This window comes from Triturus cristatus, chromosome 6, assembly GCF_964204655.1.
Source record: "Triturus cristatus chromosome 6, aTriCri1.1, whole genome shotgun sequence".
NCBI classification, from domain to species: domain Eukaryota; kingdom Metazoa; phylum Chordata; class Amphibia; order Caudata; family Salamandridae; genus Triturus; species Triturus cristatus.
Window position 1 is genome coordinate 119,100,382 of NC_140589.1, and position 21,414 is coordinate 119,121,795.

The 21,414-nt window shown below is 44.5% G+C and overlaps 2 protein-coding genes across 6 annotated transcripts in view; one reads left to right on the forward strand and one right to left on the reverse strand.

The window, feature by feature from the left end:
* Window positions 1-20,555, reverse strand: part of LOC146816485 (exportin-5-like) — an 819,517-nt gene extending 798,962 nt beyond the window's left edge. The window contains exon 1 of one of the 3 annotated variants that reach the window (XM_085610334.1): window positions 20,443-20,555. In XM_085610334.1, the coding sequence (XP_085466460.1) occupies window positions 20,443-20,529 (87 nt within the window). In that variant the 5' untranslated portion in view covers window positions 20,530-20,555. Of the gene's footprint in view, window positions 1-12,187; window positions 12,443-20,442 lie in introns of those variants that run through there. The other 2 variants (XM_085610332.1, XM_085610333.1) reach the window with 2 other exon arrangements.
* POLH (DNA polymerase eta) overlaps window positions 12,912-21,414 on the forward strand; it is a 59,272-nt gene continuing 50,769 nt past the window's right edge. The window contains exon 1 of one of the 3 annotated variants that reach the window (XM_085610335.1): window positions 12,912-13,052. The gene's annotated coding sequence lies outside the window, so the exon portion shown is untranslated. Of the gene's footprint in view, window positions 13,053-20,688; window positions 20,708-21,414 lie in introns of those variants that run through there. The other 2 variants (XM_085610336.1, XM_085610337.1) reach the window with 2 other exon arrangements.

A 21,414-nucleotide genomic window follows, 5' to 3' on the forward strand; every position in this document is an offset into this window, starting at 1 on the left:
CACCTTGTGGGAGCGAGCAGCAGCGCGAGTGCTAATTGAAAACATATGGCTCTCGCGCCGCCGCTGCTCACTCCCGCAAGGCGGAAACCAGCACAAGCACGAGTGCTTCAAATTCCAACAGGCAGACACAGCACACCTCCCCCACTTGGGATCAGCTTACTGCTGCGCGTTTTCAAAACTTCATCTGTACGACTCTCTGTTCCTGTGCTTGCACGCACACAATGAATTTCCCATATGTAGTTCTTTTCTTTTGTAGCTGGTTTCATGCCAAATGTTGCCAGGTCTGTGAGCCGATCATCGCATATTGTGGGAGGCATGCCTGCGTTGTGTTGGGTAATGCATTCTGATGGACAAGTTTCTTTTGTGTTGTTGTGCTATCTTTACATAGACTTTAATTATGCGTTTGTGATCTTTGCTTGTACTGCGCATAAAATGTCCCATCTATCTGTTTGCTCGATTGATGAACTGTGTTTTTTTAACCCCGGCGAGTATGTGGTGAAGGTTATCTTTACTTTGCTTTTTCATCTCAGTTTTAACTAACTACTTCCAGGACCCAGCAATCACCATAACTTCCTCTTCTTGATTAAATGTTTTCCTCCAGTTCGTAGACCCTTCTTACCCTGCCAACCTACACTCCCCGCCCCCACCCCCCTTCCTTTGGGCAGCAGTGAATTGCGCTTCCTACTCTGCTACTTCCGAAGTGTTTCAGTGGTTTTTGCTGCGCGGCCAATGAACGTCTCACAAACACCGAGTCAACTGCCTAAAAATAAATCCAGCAGGTGTTGGAAGGGGCAGCGCACAACGAGAACCAGGAAGGCTAATTGTTGCTGCTGCTTGCCTCTAAGCATCAGACAGAGCCTCAGCTGTGGAAGGACAGCTAGACACCTCTGCTCCCTCACAGAAGGCCCCTCCCTAGGCAAAGAGCAGCATGCTGCGGCCGGAGGCAGAACAACAAAAATTTTAAACATACGGGTCAGGAGAAACACATGAGTCTGTGATATTCAGTGTAGAGTGCAGCAGGCGCGCGCGCGCGCTCCTGTCATGCAATTGTTTCTTTATTGCACGTGGGAGACGGTAGGCAGTCTTCCTCATTACGGTTCTGGTACATTATTTTGTCACCCACCCACTCTCCCTCTGCCACAGTTTCTTCCCAGTGCTTTTTTTGCTGACCATCAAAATCTGGATCCTTTTCTCACGTTTTCTCACACCCCCCGTTCATTTGCATATTGTCACCATTGGTTACAGCACACAACAATTGTGCCCAGGGGTGCTGTTCCCAAACACTCGTTCAAACGAACATTTTAACTTGGTAACGCTTGCAGGAGTAAATTGCGATTATTTAGCAAGGGCTTTCCCTTTCACACTGGAAGCTGATAATAACAGTGCTGGCAGCGTATGCAGTGTTCCTGTTATAAAGAATCCTTTGCAGTGTATTTTGGGGGAATAGAATTCTTGAGGATGGGGATTACGTTATGTGTCACGGTTAACTAAATAATGCAGGGCAAATTTTGCGGCATAAGGCAGCACATTCTGTGGCAGTAATATTTTGCTATTTTATAATAATAATGTAAAATTATACTGTCTAGGCAAAGTTTTCACCTCAGTAGCACCATTGCAATGTACTTGCCGATGAGCAGCACCACGTGTTGCACTTTTTTAGGTAACTTTTGATCCCTTTGAGCAAGGAATTTTTTTTTGTTTAAATCCAGAAATTTTGCAGCAATGGCTGGATTTTGCAGCGTGTGGTTGCTTCATGTTTTTATTTTGTTTTGATTTTGCTTCCCCCTTCCGCTTTGTGTTATAAGCTCTCCCCCCACCCTCCGGGCACAAACGGAGCGTTTCCCTTCCTCAGACAGCAATGCTTCCTCCCGGCTGGAGACCAAACAATGCCTCTGCCAGTGCCATGTGTGCTTGTTTTGTCATGACCGTCACTGAGCTGTTGCTGGCATGTTGGACACCGCTTTGAAATCTAGTATTTCCTGTTAGCAGTTGTGTGATATTCTGAAACTCTTCAAACAAACACATTTATGAATTGTTTTTCAAGGCTCCACATTGTAGTAAATGGCAGGAAACAATAAGTCAATAAACCGTCCTTGAACTAGTGCCAGCCTTCTTTCAAGGGCAGAAGTGTTGTAAGCTGCCCCTCCGCTTCCTCTTTTTTCACAATGGAAGCTTTGAGAGTGCTCCTTCCTGGAGGTGCTTGAACTGCGTCTTGCTGTGGGTTGGCTGAGAGGGTTGTTTGCGTTGAGATGCTTCCTTCTGACACTGTTGGAAACTTACTTGGGTTTCAGGTTGTTTAGACTGGCGTATGTATTGTTGGCTCCACGGCCTTCCTTTCAGTCCACTTCCATGTTTGTCCAGCCCCCATCAACGCACTGAGATGATGTAAAAGTGACAGAAAGCGCTACAAAATGATGCAGCATTACTTAGGACAATAGAGGCTACTGTTGCAGTTGGACAGTGTGGTATATGCATGGCATGTTGGGACATTGTCAAATTTGTTGAACCGCTTCCTACGATTTAGAAATATATTCACAACCTTGTATCTTGTCTTTTTAGGTAATTTTGAAGTGAGCAGGAATACCGGTAGCTTAAATGCACTTTCTGTCAACAGGAGACTAAATAAAAAGTTATCAAAATTCGATGAAGGGGCCGCTAGCTGAATTATTAAACTAAGAAGCACAGCTTGATAATAAGTAGATATGAGGTAGTGCAAGCCCCCGCCTGCTCTACATCCAATTGTAAAATGGATATCTTAATCTGAGTTTTTTTCCCCCATACGAACTCACAAATAACACTATCCACTTCTTAGAAATATGTGATTGGTATTTTTAAAGGGAGATTTAAAAACAGAAATAACAGCAAAGGAAGAATCAACATCTTCACTAAGGAGACTGAGCCTATTATAGTTGAAGGAAGAAGCAACCATCTTTCTAAAAGGTTTTTAACCCTATTAAGTGTTTTTACTTAGTTTAAATGAAATAGTTGAGAGAAGTCGGCTGTAACATATAGGCCCAAATATCTAATCAGTCTTGAAGGCAGAAATGTTAGCACTTGAGGAAGATCAGCTCCTAAAAAGTTATTTAAAAGAAGCCGAGTTTTAGACTGATTGACCTTATAACCCCCAGTTCTGTGAACGGCTGGATTTCTCCATGACCCGATTGAATATTCGCCTTATCTGGGTTCAAATATAAGATTAAATCATCTGCAAACAACTCAATTTTTGCCATTCGTATTATGGGAGCACGAATTGATGTATTGGAACAAATCTTTATTGTCAATGGCTCAATAAAAAGAGTAAAAAGAAGGGGGGGGGGAGAAGAAGGGCAACCCTGCCTAGTACCCCGCCTTATTACCACTTCCTCCACCCGATTTGCATTTATAATTATTTTTGCGCTCGCCCCCTTGTAGAGTCCTCCTAACATCTCAATCAGGCAGAGTGGAAAGCCAAACTTGGCTAAGATTTAAAAAAAGGCCTGCCAATCCACCAGATCGAATGCCTTTTCTGCATCAATCATTAAAATGGCTGCACTATCATAGTCGATAGCCAAATTTGGTGTAATTACATTCAGCAGTTCAGGTTGTAGTCGTGTCTAAAATCCACAAGGGATACTGCATGGGGCAAACGCGTTTCTGGACCCCGTTTTTCCTCGGCCCCCACTTGTTGAATCACCCTAAAACTTTCCACACATCAGGCAGCTAAAGAGTGTTGCATACTGGTTTTGAAAATTGTTAAGATTCAAACGTCGGGAAACTAGGTCCTACCTTTAAATACCGAATGGCGACTGCCAGTAGATATTATTAACACAAAAAAAGACAAAGGTTACAGGGACGTTATAGCTGGGATCAGATTTTAGTCATAGAAATTCAGCATTTTAATGTATATATATTTTGTTCCCAACCAACTCCTGAAACACGTAATGGATTACAGAACTGCACTCCAAGCAGTGTTGTAATTTTTAATCAGCATGTCAGAAGAAACGTATACGTCAGAAGGATTTCGGCTTCAAAAGCCAAAGGTCTGTGAGCAGGAGGAGGGAGGGAGGGGGGGGGGCGGGGTCGGAGTGGGTGTGTGTGTGTGTGTCTGTAAGGGAGTGGGTGAGTGAATGGGTCTGAGAGGGTCTGAGTGGGTGTATGTCCAAGCAGATGTGTGAGTGGGTGTGTTGCTCTGTGAGTATCTGAGTGGGTGTGTGTGGGTCTGTGAGTGTGTGAATGGGTCTGAGTGGGTGCATGAGTGGGTCTGTGAGCAGGTGTGTGTGTGTGTGGGTCAGTAAGTGTGTGAGTGGGGGTGTGAGTGGGGGTGTAAGTGGGTATGTGAGTGGGTGCGGATCTGTAAGTGAGTCAGTGAGTGGGTGGGTGGGTGTGGGTCTATAAGTGGGAATGTGAGTGTTCAAGTGGGTCTGTGAGGGGTGTGTTATTGTGAGTGGGCCTGTGTGTGTGAATGGGTCTGTGAGTGCATGTCAGAGCATCCGAGTGGGTCTGTGAATGTGTCTGTGTGGGTCCCTGGTGAGTTTGATATATATGAAGCAATTAGTATTAAATCACTCTTCATTTTTTGGCTCCTTTAGAGTTTGAAACCTTGTGCTTGGATTGATATTGCTATTGTAATTGCATTTATATAGAGCTTACTACCCCTGAAGAGGAATCAAAACGCTTTTTCGGGAAGTAGCACACTACTTATGGACCCAAAGAGGATTATGGTGAATTAGTATAGGGAGATATTACATTAATTTGAGCAGTGAACATGCAAATTTGTTATCTGGATTGAAAAAGTGGAAGGGAGGGAAGGGTTTGCATTTATATAGCGCTTGCTACCACTGAGGAGGTATCGAAGCACTTTTCGGCTCGTAGCACGCTACTCCAGAACCCCATCAGGATTAGTGGAGAATTAGTATACAGAAATATGAAATTAATTTGAGGGGTGGACACAGTCTTAGTTGGATTGAAAAAGATAGTGGAGGGAAGGGACTAGAAAGTGTTTTTGTTTTGGAGCTCATAGCAGTAGGAGGAAGTTTGGAATGAGTAAAGGGGAGGTGGAGATGTAGAAACAAGAGAGAGAATTGACGGAAAGAGGGATATATATGAAGCATATAGCAAGACAGACCTACCTTAATGCTTGGAACCACAAGCAAGTGCTACCTGAAATACAAGTTTCTTCCCAGGGACGTAGTCAGGCAGCACAAGCTGGTGTCCTCGCTGCTGTCTGATTCACTTCTCCGCCAGGCAGGACCTGTGATCCCTCAGAAGGTTTCTGGTGATGAACCTGCACTGGATACCTAAGCTCAGCGTGGCGTACAGAATAAATGTTTATCCTCGGACAAGTAAGGCCTCAGAAGATGGGCAGGATGAATCCAACCAATATTTTTTTTTTATTTCATTTGAAAGGTTTTATATAGCGCTGGCTAGTTCCAGGGGTATCGGAGCGCTTTACATGAGCATCAGACCATAGTTGCAAGTTACATTGTTACAAAGGTTACACAGTTATTAGAGCATAGCTACATAGTTACATGATCGGGCGAGACAAACAATAAGGGCATATGCGTAAGGGAAAAATTAGGCAAGGGAGCGATTCAGGGTGGAGGGGGTAGAAGCAGTAGAAGTAGACAGCAAATGAAGGAGGGAAAGAGGAGGGGGAGAGACACAGCATGAAAGAAGAGGGGGGAAGGGTGACGGGGGCACAAACCGGTAGACGAGTAAAAGCTGCGTCCAAAGTCCAGTAAGCTGTGATCCCAGGGGAAGTGATACAATTCCCCCAATTCAGATGCGAGAGGCTCTCTTTACACAGTGGACTCTCTCAGAGGGGTCTCTGAGACTCCAAGGCCTACCTACTGGATCCTTCCCCAAAAAGGGGAGAGGGAGTGCTTTGGCAAGGGGCGCCATACCATACCTCAAATGTGAGTGGCTCCCTTGGCGCTGTGGACTCTCTCAGAGGGATCACTGAGACTCCAGAGTATAAGTAGTTGGATCTTTCCTCAACAAGGGGAGGAGTGCTTAGTTAAAGGGCACAAGGGACAGGGGGCTAGGGGGCGTAGCAGGCAAGGGGAGAGATAATGGGGGGGGGGGGGGGGAGGGGAAAGGAGCAGGGGAAGTAGACAAAGAATGAAAGAGGGAGAGCGGTAGGGGAGGGTGAGAGAGAGCATGAAAAGGGGGGGGTGCTTTACGCGGTTGACTCTCTCAGAGGGGTTTCTAAGACTCCAAGCTCTACCTACTGGATCATTCCCCAACAAGGGGAGAGGGAGTGCTTTGGTAAAGGATGCCATACCATGCCTCAGCTGTGCGTGGTTCCCTTGACGCTGTGGACTCTCTCAGAGGGGTCACTGAGACTACAGAGTAAGAATATTAGATCTTTCCCCAACAAGGGGAGAAGGAGAGCTTAGTCAAAGGGCAACAAGGGACAGGGGGCTAGGAGGAGGGTCGGAACTGGCAGGTCAACAGAGGGGGAACAAACGGCAAAAGAAAATCGCATTAATTACAGAAAGATAACACATACCATACCCGGATAATTTAGCGATCCAGAAAAAGACAGGATCCACGAAAGGCAAGGGTCAGGGAGGACAGAGGGAGGGAGTCAGCGAGTTGAAGAGTCCCCACAAAGAAGAGATACGGATAGTAGAAAAGGAATTGAATACGTTGTAGAGTCACTCAGGAGATCAGTGCAAACAGCTCAGAATCACAGAATGGTGATCTCAAGTACCAATAAATATGGTAAATGAGTATGAGGTAATGCACCTGAGGTTGTCTTACAAAATGGTCTAGTTATATTTGCGGTACATCACGTGCACCATACGTCATTATGAGCTGTGCGATAAGCAACAGACCACTGCATTATAGTATAACGTGCGCATTAGTATATGCTACAAGTGATTTGCATTTTTTGATCTGTGTTGACACTAATGGAGTTTTAGTGTTCGGGATACGCTTTATTTTTGAGTTTTAATGATTGGTATGTGTTTGTTCAAATGTTTTAGCAGGCACAGTTGGTTTTACGCATTGCTGAGACCAAGTTTATGGTGGTTCTTTCCTTTTTCCCTTTTAGCTTTCACCGCTAATTGGGTGTGCATGATATACTATTATTCATCTTTTACCATTGTGGCCAGTACTAATTTATTTTGGGCCCGGCTTGGGTCTTTTCTCTTGCTTTTTAAAAATAAAAAATTCCTTTTGGTACCTGCACCATACTCATGAATGTTATCTGTCTGTTTTCAGATTAATTTTGTGGTTGCTCTCAATATCTTATGTGTCCTGATAATGACCTAGGAAATTATTAAGGTGAAAACGCTGTTGATGTTCCCCTTTGGCAAAGAGGAAACATATTGCACCATGTTCTTGCAAGAATACGGACAAATATTTGAATTGTTATTCCTCTGCCATTATGTTTTATGTTTACACTGTAAAGTTTTTTATTTGTTTGATCAGTGTAACTTTGTGAGCACAGATTATTCATGTACTTGATTTTGTATTGTTTTGTTCACTTTGTTTCACCAGGAATAAGAAAAATAACAAAAAAACTTTTTAACTTTTAAAGAACTTCGAGTGGGTATCTCTTTTTGTTTAAATTGCACAATTTTTGGTTTCATTAAGTTGTGGATGTTGTTTGCTTCATAATTTTATCCCTAAACCATTGTGGTTTTTGATGTCTTTATTGGCTCCAGGTTCTGGGGAAAGGGCTGCTCCTGTTTATTATCTGAAAAGATGAGTTACCATGTTCAGTCCAAGCACTGTGAATTTACCATGAGTGAGACCGAAATAGTGAGAATTAACGTAAAGGTCCAAAAACTGCAGTCAAAAGCAAAAATTCCTGGTGAACTCAAGCGGTAAAACCAATCTGCTACAAAGACCTGCAAACCCACATAGTGCTAGAAGATACCAGCTCCTTCACAGCGCGAGGAGCAGATATCCCACGGTGGCAGGGAAGATCAGAAACTTGCTCTTTCAGAAAACCATAATATCACTAAGAATTTACATTTACCCTTCTTTACGTAGAACCTTCCTCACTTACTAGTGATGGCCAGTAAAACTTCTAATGGGGCTATAAGTAAGGAGTGTTAAGACCCCAGAGTTTATAATTACCATTCCACCCTGTTCTCGTAGGGTGTCACAGGAAACTCTTAAATCACTCCTGTCTACAGACTACAAAGAACACATTATTGTAGGTAGAGTAAAAGGAAAGCCCAAGTTAATGCCTAGCAAGCCGTGCCAAAGCAAAATACCCTATTTAATGAGATGCACAGTCAAATACAATGAAACTTTTGTTACAATACCAAATGGGTGTGTTTTTGCTAAAGAGATGATGATTTTGATTATATTACAATGCATAAAATGAACTGCTAGTGTTATAAAAGAATAAACAGTCGATGGAAGGGGTATCATAGGCAATCGCTCAAGTCACAACATAGACCATCAGTTTTGACTCCGTGTGTCACTCTAAACAGAGATGTGTCAAATACAAATCAGTCTTGATCCTGCTCCAAAAGGAACAGCCCAAATCGAACTGCCGGGTCAGCCAGGCTGCCAACATTGTGACGGTAGCAATGCTTGAATTACTCTCACCTATTGGCAGTCACATTCCAGACCATTGTTTTTTACCCACTATGCCACTCTAGGATGAGACCTAAAACATGAAAATTACTCTTTGCCCTGCTTCATTAGGATGGGTCTACCCCGATCTGCCAGACCATGTTGCCCCAAACAAAACACAGTTACAGAGCGGTTTTGCCCTAGTTAGGTCTCACCCAACTCATCCTCTCACTCACCGACAAGCCCACCACCACCAGAACCAACTTCCACAGATGCATGATGTTATAAAATGAGACAGTATATGTGAGACCTGCACAAATAACAGGTCTACATTTGTCCTTCACTGGGAACCAAACACCCCATTGCAGCGCTTGACTCTCGGAGAGTAGCGTTGCAGAGCAGTCTAAGGCTTACTCAAGGGAGGTGGTGTGGGCTAGTAACCGCCATTTACCAGTACGCAGGAATAACTCTCAATATTTGATTGTCCAGTCTATACTTTTCTTTATAAAAAGGAAGAGTATATTTATCACACACATCCACACAGACACAACTCAATACTATGCACTCATTTACAAATATACATTAGCTGTTGGAATTACTTTGTGACTTTGCATAACATTCCCACCCCTCCCGATAAAGGGGGGGGGGGGGGGGGTCTAGTACCACCACTCCCATGTATGCACATCATCTTGCCCCCAAATGGAGTGAGTTAACCATAACCGGGAGTGAGGGCCCTGCCCACTGGCACCATCCCTAGGGCGGCCCTCCCCAGTATCACAATCAACAAGCATTTAAGATGGGTATACCTGCCCTGGTGACACAATCCTGACTGAGCATCTCATACTGCCCATACAGTATACACCTCTATATTTTAGTGATTAGCAGTCTGGGCTGTTCTTCATCTAACACAGTAGCAAGAATACATGTTTAGGCATCACTTAGAATGACAGTACTTAGCATATTTTGTAACATTTGTAATGCGATTACAGTCCCTAATAGGCATCACAGGATCATAGAATTAAGCATTTACAATCAGGCACCCTAGCAGGAATGCCTAGCAACATAACTCCACTTTGCTTATGGTTTCACAATACACGCGACATCCAGTCCCTCACAAGAAACAACATCATGTAAATGCAACTCTTGTGCAATTGCACCTCTTCACCTCCAGGGAATGCCTCTCTCAAGACAACCACAGTTCAGTCCTGCACACCTTGGTGCAGTCTCACACGCTTATACTCAGCTGTAGAACAAAAGTTCCAGCCCAAGGTTGTTTTCTAAAGATGGCTTAATCCTGGAGGGGTTGTTTCCTACAAGTCCCTCAGAGACTTAGGGAGGAAATTTCATCGTTTGTGCTGGGGGGTGGGAGTCTGTTGCTCCTGCAGCTCCCCCTACACCTTTACACACCAACAGCGGTGGCCCCCTCCTCCTGGGGCCACCACGTGCCGAAACCACAGGTTTTCCTGCAGGCTTCCACCTGCCCTGCTAGAATTTTGGGGCGCTTTTCCTCTTTTGGTGCCTAACATAGCAGCGGCTCCCCGCTGCCATCGTTGGCGGCCTCATGCCGCTTCTGACGCTCGTTGGGGGCCCCGTCCCACCCGAGAACTCCTTCAGGTACATTGGAGGGCAGCTCGGGGAGCCCACCCCCGGCTCCCCGACGGCCCAGCACCCTTGCGTGCTGCCACGGGAGCTGGCCTTTCAGACACGGAGGCTGCTTCTGGACTGACGGGTCCTCGGGAGAGTGCGACGGCACTCCCCCCTGCCTTCCCGCTGCCAGGGGAGGGGGGAGAACTGTGGCAGCACTTCCCCCTTACACCGGGGCCCAGAGATCTCTCCAAGTGGGAGCCCGACGGCTCCCCTACCTCTGGTGTAGTCGGGGACCAGGGTGGGCTCCTAGCACCCTGCGTGGGTGGAATTTCACGGGGAGCGCAACAGGACTCCCCAACTTTCTCTTCATCTGGGGGCAGGCCCCGAGACCTGACGCCACCCGGAGGCACATCTAGGACTGGCGGCAGAGCCCCACGCGATTCGTCAGTCCCATTAGAGGTCAACGGTCACCTACCTTTTGGGGTGTATCTCCGCCCCCAGGGGACCGATTTGCACCATTTTGGCCTCTGCTCTCTCCTGATGGCCAGCCCCAGCCATCTGGAGCACTGTTCGCCACCATTCTGGCTTCCAAGAGAGTGAGCTCAGCAGGGAGCCATCTTCACTGGCTCCCTGCACCAGCCTTTCACCTGGTTCGCCCTCTGGGCCTCTTCTCCTTGCGCAGAGGCTCAGGCTTCTCCCCACTGGCCCTGGACTCCCTCTAAGGCTCAGTCCAGGGTCCTGGGACAGTCAGAGGGTACTGATCTCTGGAAACAGCAGCAACACATGGAGCGATTCCTGGTGGCCATCAGGCCTAGGACCCACACCCACTCCCTCCAACCACACCAGAAACCTCAGAATCATCATTTACAACAAGCTCACCATGAAATCACAGATCAATGCCGCCTGCTGTTTCACTCTGCAAATGCTACGCAAGATCTTCAAGTGACTACCCCTACACATGGGACGCACTGTGACAAGCCCTCAGCACCAGCCAACTGGACTGCAGCAATGCCCCCTATGTAGGAAACACCGCACACCTTCTACAAAGACTTCATACCATACAGAACGCTGCAGCTAGACTCATTCTCGGCCTTCCCCGACAAACCCGCATCACACCCCACCTCAGGAAACTCCACTGGCTCCCTGTCCAGAAGAGAAGTCAATTCAAGCTGTTGACCCACGCACACAAAGCTCTACACAACCAAGGACCCCCTAAATTAACCACTGCATTCACCAACCATCCAGAAGACTACACTTCACTTCACTTCCCTTTCACTTGCCCACAATACCCGGACCTACCGAAGCAGAAGTGGAGGATGCTCCTTCTCCCACATCGCAGCAAAGACCAGAATCAGTCTCCAAACGCATTTCCAGGCCATCACATCACCTCCGTAATTCCAAATGGCCCTCAAGACCTGACTGTTAAAATAAGCATCCGAGACCTGCAATCGACTGGATACCCTATCGGATGATTAGCCGTGCTTTATAAATGATTGATTAAGAGCCACTAGCAGATCTTCTGGAACGTGACCCGGAGCAATGACAAGTGCCAAAGATTACAATCATTCCTATATCACTCTGTTTGTGCTGTCTTCATACAGTAGCAACTGACTGCTCATCTCACCAGGGAGCCCACAGAGTACGACTTACTACCTCACAAAAGTAAGGATCAGCGGCGTACTCTTCCAATTCCTAACATATAGAACTATGGCTGTCTGTAAACTATTGCCCAATCTCAAGTCACAGCCAACACGCGTTTAAAGCCACAGACTTTAGTTTCAACATATTTCCACAGGTGGAAATAAGCACACTCACACAAGTACAGCAGCTCGGCCTCGTTACCAGTCCTGGAAACGGATAAACACAAATACGTCACGTGGGAACATGAAGCATTGCTGACACTTCTGCGTCTGGGCGCGTGGCTGCACGCGGCCTCTCGTCCCGCGCGGATTCGAACAGCGGAGCCTAGCACGCCTATCCCGTCCCAGCTACCGTGACACCACGCTTTCCTGTACAGGTGTCAGTGGAGCCGGGGGTCTCGTCCGCCTGTGTGCCATCCAAACAACGAGGCAGCGCTCCTTACCTTTAGCGCCTCGAGTCTGTACCGTTGGGTGGATGCCGGGTCCATCATAACGGTCACCGCCTTCACCAGCTGTTCGCACAGGGCGTTCACCTGTTCGATAGACATTATGCTTGGGCGTGAGGACTGTGAGGTTTGTCCGTACCACTGAGTTTATTTCCCTAATTAGTGGAGAAAGACTCGGCATGCAATTGTCTCGCATGCAGATTCAGCGAGCATCCATTGAATGCAGCAAGATGATGACGGCCTCACACAGGTGCCTTGGGTGAAAACGAGGCTTGGTACGCACAGTTTCATTGGTTACAACCGCCATACGCTTGCGCTCCATGAGACACTATCTGCACACGAACGTTTTTTTTCGGCTCAATCCCTAATGGATACATACGCAGTGATTGAATCGCTTCGACTTCTGAACTGATTCTTACTATTTTAGTGTAAGCATAGGAGTTAATTTCGCGACCTTCGGCAGTATGTTCATTAAAATGTATCTTCATAATTTAACGCTTGTTTCTCAGAGTTGTATTAAGAAATTATATTGAAGCATTAACTGCTCTGCGAGTATGTCTTCTGAGTGCCCATCAACTCTGAGACGTATCACATGAAGCCGTGGTACGTGCTTTTAAAGATGGAGTAGTTAGGTAGGATGCCCCATGTCTTCAATCTAATATGGCCGTTAGCCTGTTCATATTGGATTCTCGTACCGTCTCTGCGATGCGGCTACCTTTCCAGTATGGCCGCTGCCTGAGTCTGGCTCACGTTCTAAATTGGCTGCCGTGAGAGAAGTCTAGGCTTTGGAGAGTTAGACTCGTGCACGTTTGTCGCTGGCGGGAGCTCGTGTCATGGGGAGTGCAAGTCTGGAAGCTGTGGGGTAAGTTGGGCCGTTCCCTGAATATTGGTGGGTCACACGCATGTATTGACAAATACACTTGGTGTGGATTTCTTGTTGATTGTAATCCATAAGATCATGGCACTGCAAAACAAGTTTCATGTTTCTCTTTTTGTACCTATGTGTGACTCTTCCACATGCTTTTGCGTGACATTTCGATTTATTGCATGACACTTTGTGGCGATCCATCACTATTCCCGGCGAACTACTCATACCCGTTCAATGTTGATAGTTTATAGGACACCCTTTAGTACGATTACTGTGGCCAGAAACGGCGAGACACATTATTAGGTAGGTGGCTTCTGCTGCCTTTTACTAGTCTCCCTGTACTGTACTAGAAGTGTTGTTTGTTTTCATATCTGTTAATATTTTATGGTGCACTTTGTAATTAAATAAGTAAAGGGGAGTCCGTTCTTGATGTATTTATTCCAGTAGTATTCAGGAAAAGAGCCCCACCAGGAGCAGTCTTTGCTCTGCTCAGCCCATACAGCAACTGACCAAACCATACCAACGTTCTATCATTCAACATTCTAAAATACACACATCCTAGCTGAGCAGCACACTACATCTTCTCCCTTCTTTGCAATGAGAAGGGAGAACTTCAAAGAGGCACAACAAAAGGTTACAAGCAAAACTTTAAGTGGAAACATGTTATGAGAGGATGATAAATATTGAAACATATGAGTGGATGATAAATAGTAAAGGGAAAGCACTGAAGTATGAAAAATGAAGGCAAAGCATGTATTAAGAAGGAACCCAACCCTTCTTCCCCCTTTAACGGAGAAAACAGATTTGATTAAGATGCAAATCTTGCATGGTAGAGGGCAGAGAAAGGAGAAAGCATGATGTAAAGAAAAGCAAGCAAAGAAATGAGAGATGAAATTTGCGCAACAATGGTGGCGCAATACATGTAGATGTAAATGTCCAGTATTTGTAAAGCGCGAACAATTACCCGAAGGTGTCAAGGCGCTGGGGGCCCTCGGGAAGATTAAGCAAGCTATTGCCCAGAGTCACATGGTGCTGGCACCGGGGATCGAACCGTGAGCCCCCGGGTTCCGGCATCAGTTGCCCTGGGTGCTGCGCCACACCTCTTCCACATGAAGAGTAAAGAATTGACATTCTAATCGCCACCAGTTGGCCAGACCAGCGTGGAAGTGGCAAGCAGAAACAAAAATGGAAAAAAACAGTTGGTGCAGGAGAGAGAAAAGAAAAGCACTTTAAAAATGTAAGGGAGGTGTATAAGGTACACCTAGGTGGATTTTGAAAAAATAAATGCACAAGACAGTAGTAAAATGTAAAATCACATACAGGTACCATGTAGGGTGGAAATACAGACTGTCATAGACAGAGGCGCAACTAGAGCCAAATTTCGGGGGGGGGCTGAATCTTTAGGCAATAGGCAGAGTGGAGCTGCAGGGGCTCTTAGAAGGGGTGAAACAGCAGCGAGGCCTCATTAACATGCAAATGGTCTTTTAAAGACCTGTGGAGTGCTCGGGTGCGGCTGTGTGTCTGCCCGGGAAGCTGTCTCATTCCGGGCTGCCACACACGACGGGGGGGGGGGGGCTGAAGCCCTTTGAATCCAATGGGTGTTGCGCGCCTGGTCATAGATCCCATGAACAGGGGATATGCAAGAAAGTACCACAATTAAACGTAATGTAAGTAACAAATATAAATGCTATGCTATTGTGAAATATGCCTTGGGAAAATTCTCCTACAGGAGCTTGGGAAGAAGGCACTGCAAAGTAACGTAAAGTATCATAATGGAAATAAGTACTGTAATTTAAAGTACCATGAACAATGAAAACCCCTAAAGGAAGATGGGGTAAAAGGTGTGCGGAAAGGGCACACGGCACAATGTGCTACATGAAAATGTGAGACGGATGTGGGGGAGGACCACATGAAGCAGTAAAATTTCCCTCCAGTTGAGTGGAAGGTGTGGGAGGTACCCACACAGTACGAAGTAAAAATGTAAAATGCAACAACGGCATTGGAAGTGGATGTACCAGAAATGATGTGATGAACAAACATGCGCATGCAATAAACTTATAATGCAATGTGTAAAACAATGAAATGTCAGTGGGTGTAGTTTAAAGTACCCAATGAGTATAGTGCGTGCACTGCTGTGGTTGTTTGAAGTTTTCTGTGTTATTGCTTGAAGGTTGTTCCGTGCGCCTGGGTGTCACTTCTCTGAACAAGGAGTGCATGTATTGGTTATTTTTGGTAGCAAACCCTTTTGAACTAGGGTGTGTCCCCGGGGCACTGGTATATCGGTGTTTATGCCTTTATTTTCAATATCAATAAAGTTGCATAGACTCTCAATTTGTAACGTTCGTTTATTTCATCACGACGTTTATCTTCATCTTTTTTAAAAGATGCATGGATTTAAACAAGTGCCACGATCTTACAAATCCCGATGCATTTCGGCATATTTAGCCTTCGTCAGGGGTTTATCTAGAGAAAAACAATATTTGTACAGTCTTGATATAACCGAATTGTATGAATTACCAACAATTTTTCAAACCTACTGTGGTTAGTGCGACTTAGCGGTTGGTGATTATGCTGTTCGTTATACATGTGGTTGTTAAAAAAAAGGTAGTGAGCGTGAATGTGTAACAAAAATGGTTCGCGTTTTGGTAAAAGGCATGCGTCTTAGAGTTTACGTGCTAGAAGGGTTCATGCATATGAGAGTGATGGGGGTTCTATGAAAACCGCGTTATATCTGAGGTGAAGGAGAAAGCTAAACAGAAAAGGCAAGAACGATCCCATAGAGTGTGATTACTTACTTAAGATGTGGACGGTGTTCGAAAACTTCCTAGCGCGTTCAGTGTGTAGACGTGCTCCGTGGAGTGTAAAGACGTCGGGGTGGGTGTGTGATATTAAGTGTACGGGTGTATGTGAAAATCGAGGTAGGACTAGTTACGGGCAATGGATAGTGAAAGAAGACTGCGTTAAGGTGAAGCTGACTGTGAAACAATAAATGTTGTTCATTCGACTTTTAAAAAAAAAAAATCATCGGACATATAGAATAGAGCAATCAAATTAGAGATAACACGTGAATTCCATTCGATCATTCATCCCGTGTGGTTTCATTGAATTCAATGTGCGTATCCAGTTGTTTTCGTGCTGTAATAATGCTCTGTGGTTGTCTTTGCCTTCAACTTTGGTGACTATTTCTAAGACATTGAATTTGAGTTGGCTGATGTTGTGTCCGGCTTCAAGAAAGTGGTTTGCCACTGTGGATTTTGAATTCCGGGTTCTGATGTTACTTTTATGTTCATTTATGCGTGTTTTAATTTTTCTTTCTGTCTGTCCCACGTAGATCTTGCCACAGGGGCATTTTAACACATATATGGTGTTGGTTGTGTCGCATGTGGCTGTTACTTTTAACTTAATGGTATGTCCTTTCATGGGATGTGTGATGCATGAGCCGGGCGTGATGTTGTTGCAATTATTACAATTCCAGCATGCTATAGTTCCTTTATATCGGGTGTGTTGGTCTTGATTGGTGGGATTTTTTATGATTTCTCCCAAGTTTTTGGCTCTGGTATATGCAAAGATGGGTTCGTTTTCAAAGATTTTGTTGAAGTCTGGTTCTAGACGCAATATTGGCCAATGTCTTCTGATGGTGTTTTTAAAGCTTTTGCTCATTGTGGAGTATTTGGACACCACAGTCATTCGATTTAGTACAGATTTTTCTCTTAGTGATAGTGCTGTGGTTCTGCTGATGGTGTTGCTTCTCATTTCTGCTTGATGTAGAATATGTTCTGGGTATCCCCTTGTTTTGAAGCGGTTTAGCATTTCTTTTGTGCGTGATATCCTGGTGTCAGGATCGGATACGATTCTTTTTACTCTTAAGATTTGGGTGAAGGGCAAGTGGTTTTTTAAGGAGTTAAGATGGAAGCTGTCATATGACAGCGTGTTGTTTTTGTCAGTGATTTTCCTGTGGAGATCTGTTTGAAAACCTTGATTGGTTTGTATGATGGTGACGTCCAGGAAGTTGATGATATGTTCTTGGATCTCAGAGGTGAATTGTATTCTTTGGTCTATTGTGTTCAGTTCTTCTAGTAGTTTCATGAGTGTTGTTGTGGATCCCTGCCATAGGATGAATATATCATCTATAAAACGTACAAACATTTTCAGATGAGTTTGCCATTCTGGGTTCATTAAGATGTATTTTTCTTAATAGTTTCCCATGAAGATATTGGCGTACGTTGGGGCAGCACAGTTTCCCATTGAAGTACCGGTCTTTTGTAGATACCAGTCTGTTTTCCATTTAAAGTAGCTGTGTTGTAGTGTGAATACCAGCAGTTCCATAAGAAAAATTTGTAGATCTTGATTGTACTCACTTTGTAGGAGGGCTTGTTCTATTGCTTCTATTCCTAGTTGATGAGGTATGGATGTCTAGAGAGATTTAACGTCTACTGTGCACATTATCATCGGTTGATCTATGTCTTTGGTTGTCTCATGGAATTTGAGTAAGAAGTCTGTGGTGTCTTTGATATAAGTAGGTAGTTTAAAGACGCTATGTTGCAGGTGTTTGTCCAAGTATTTCCCTACTGGTTCGTGAAGACTGTTTCTTGTAGATACAATTGGTTGAAATGGTGGTTTGGTCAAATGTTTATGTATTTTAGGTACCCTATAGATGGTGGGAGTTTTGGGATTTGTTTGAATCAAGTATTTCTTTGCTTTTTCATTGATTGTGCCCATGTCTGTTGCTTTCTGGACTATGTTGGTGAGAACTTCTAGGATTTGTTCAGTGGGGTTGGAATCCAATTTCATGTACGTTTCTTCATCTGATAGTTGAGCTTCTACTTGTTCTTCATAGAAACTGGTGTTGAGAATTACCAGTGCTCTGCCTTTGTCTGCTTTTTGGCAGGTGATGTTGGTCTTATTGGCTAGTGCTTTTAGGATCTCCCATTCTTTTTGTGTGAGGTTCTTGAATTTTTGTCGTTTCTGAAAGTTGAATTTCTGGAGATCTTGTTTCACAAGAGATTCAAATGTGTCTAGACTTTTGTGACTGATTGGGGCATATAGGTACTTTTTGTCTTCAATCCTTTGAGGGGGTCTTCAGTAGTGGAAGCTGTATGTTCTACTACGTTCTCGAAATAATGTCTAAGGCGCAATTTTCTCATAAGTTTGAAGAAACTTATTTCCATTTCTAAGCTGTTGGTGTGTGACGTGGGGACAAAAGAAGTGCCCTTTTGTAATACTTTGGATTCAATGTTGGTTAGCTGGTAATCTGAAATGTTGATTACTAAGTCGTTTTTGGTCCCCCCTTCTTCTGTTTGTTCTGTTTGGATGTTGTCATACGCGTTTGAGGTAATTCTTTTGTTTTTTCTTTGGCTCCTCCTGGGTCGTCCCCGTTGATACCTGCTTCTAAAAAAGAGACAGATGCAGATGTTTAGACAGATGCAGATGTTTCGTGCTGTGGGGTTGTTGAAATGGTTTGTTCTGTGGGTTTTTTCGATAAGTTTGGAACATCGCTTTCTGATGAGGATGTGTCGTGTTTGCATTGTAAGGTTTGTTTTGTCTCCTTTTGGCGTATATGTCCGCCCAGGTATAAACTTCTCCTAGCTTATAATCAATCGTGTCTCTTCTATATTTTCGAATTTTCCTTTCGTTGATTTCTTGGGTGTGTTTAGATAGTTGCGTGTTGATGTCTTCTAGTATTTTATTCCAGTCTTCTGTGGGTAAGTTGGCTTGTAGTTCAGTTTTCACCATTTCTATTTCTTTGGTGAGTTCTTCTAATATATTGGATAACTCTTCTATGATTAGAAGGATTAAGTCTAATGACAACCACAGAGCATTATTACAGCGCGAAAACTACTGAATACGCACATTGAATTCAATGAAACCACACGGGATGAATGATCGAATGGAATTCACGTGTTATCTCTAATTTGATTGTTCTATTCTATATGTCCAATGATTTTTTTTTTAAAAAGTCGAATGAACAACATTTATTGTTTCACACAGTCAGCTTCACCTTAACGCAGTCTTCTTTCACTATCCATTGCCCGTAACTAGTCCTACCTCGATTTTCTCATACACCCACCCACCCTGACGTCTTTACACTCCACGGAGCACCGAGCACGTCTACACACTGAACGAGCTAGGAAGTTTTCGAACACCGTCCACATCTTAAGTAAGTAATCACACTCTATGGGATCGTTCTCGCCTTTTCTGTTTAGCTTTCTCTTTCACCTCAGGTATAACGCGGTTTTCATAGAACCCCTATCACTCTCCTATGCATGAACCCTTCTAGCACGTAAACTCTAAGACGCATGCCTTTTACCGAAACGCGAACCATTTTTGTTACACATTCACGTTCACTACCTTTCTTTTAACAACCACATGTATAACGAACAGCATAATCACCAACCGCTAAGTCGCACTAACCACCGTAGGTTTGAAAAATTGTTGGTAATTCATACAATTCGGTGATATTAAGACTGTACATATATTGTTTTTCTCTAGATAAACCCCTGACGAAGGCTAAATATGCCGAAATGCATCGGGATTTGTAAGATCGTGGCACTTGTTTAAATCCATGCATCTTTTAAAAAAGATGAAGATAAACGTCGTGATGAAATAAACGAACGTTACAAATTGAGTCTATGCAACTTTATTGAAATTGAAAATAAAGGCACAAACACCGATATACCAGTGCCCCGGGGACACACCCTAGTTCAAAAGGGTAGTTTAAAGTACCACACATGTAAACGTAGAAAGTGCAACTGGCACTCAATAGGGAAGTATGTAAGACAATGTAATGTGTCAGTAGATGTGGTTTGAGGTATCAGAAATGGAAAGCGCAGAAGATGACACTGACATTCAGAGCAGAAGAAGGTGTGGAAGCAAACACACAATAACAGGTAATATGAAGACACTTAAGAAGTTGGTGTGGATAAAACTGCCACACTGTAAAAAACATATGATGTAAACAATGTAATTGTAGAGCTACCCCTCCCCCCTTTTTTTTTTAACGTACTACACAATAAAAATGCAATTTGCAGTAACAGCGCTCATGACATGTTAAGGCAAGTACATGAAATTGATGTCAAAGTTAAGAAAGTAGTAAATGCCATATGGTAATGATGTGAGCCTTGCGGGTAACTCCAGGTGAGGTTGAGCCTGATGGAATCAACTTCAATTAAAAATAATAGAAGGAACACTCGAAAATATGCATTAAATAAGGGGGAATTTTGTTTTCCTTGAGGAGATGCAGTGGTGAAAGATAACCGCTAGATGGCACTGTTGGTAAAGTTAAAGTACAGTACTTCGAGAAACAGCAGATCGACGTGATGCAGAAAGTTTCCAAATCCAAGTGAGGGGGGGGTATCAGATTTAAGAATACAAAGTGCACCAGTACCTGCAGATGATCCATTAAGGCGCTCCGATTCTCTTGAATCAAAACCAAGCATCGGGAGGAGGCGCGACGGAGATCGCGTGACATCATAGTTGGCACAACTGTAAAATGCTGGAAACTTTAGATGAAGTGAAGAAAAGCGCCAAAATCAACATGGCGGCACGACGTACGGCAGGGTGGCTCACAGCAGGAGGATGCTCCAAAGATCACCGGACAGCTGTGGTGACGCTGAAAGAAGTCGTCATAGAAGGAAGAACGATGGGCACAGGTAAAGACTGCACGCGCTGTGAAAATGCGTGCTGAAGACAGCTCGTGCCATATTTTGAAAGAGGCATGGCAGTTTAAATGTTGGAAGCAATTGAACTGCTGTAGAAGAGAGGTGAATTGTGGAAATTCAAATAGAATGTACTCACAGTTAATGACCCAAAACACGGGGGCCCTCATGTCCTCCCTATTACAAACACGGACATTACTTTAAAAGGGTGCCGGGGGGCGGCCACGGGGAAGAGGAGATATGTCATGGCCGAAATTGTTGGAGGCATTGACACAGAGGACTCTTCACACACGTTGTAGTCTGATGCTCCTGATCACACAAAGAGCGAAATAATGCCAAGGCAAATCAAAGCAGGCATCGATCAGGAAGCTGAAGCACTGGTTACTCGCGGTGTAGACACGTTCTGTGCCTCAAAAGCAAAGCCAGGTACTCACGAGCATGAAGCAGGGGTGGCACACGAGTTGAGAGCGAACTGTGTCGCAGGAACTGGCATGCAGGCAGGAACTGTGGGAAGGAACTAGAAGGCAGCAGGATCTGCAGGTTGGAAGTGGCACTTTGTAGATGAGGGCGACCGGTGGGAGGTCACTGGTGGGGCTCGTAGTGCCAGATGAGTTGAGCTGCTGCTTCTGAGTTTTTGTATCTTGAGGTGGCTTGAAGGTTGAAGCGCATGGCCTTTCCAAATCATCGCCAAATGTAATGAA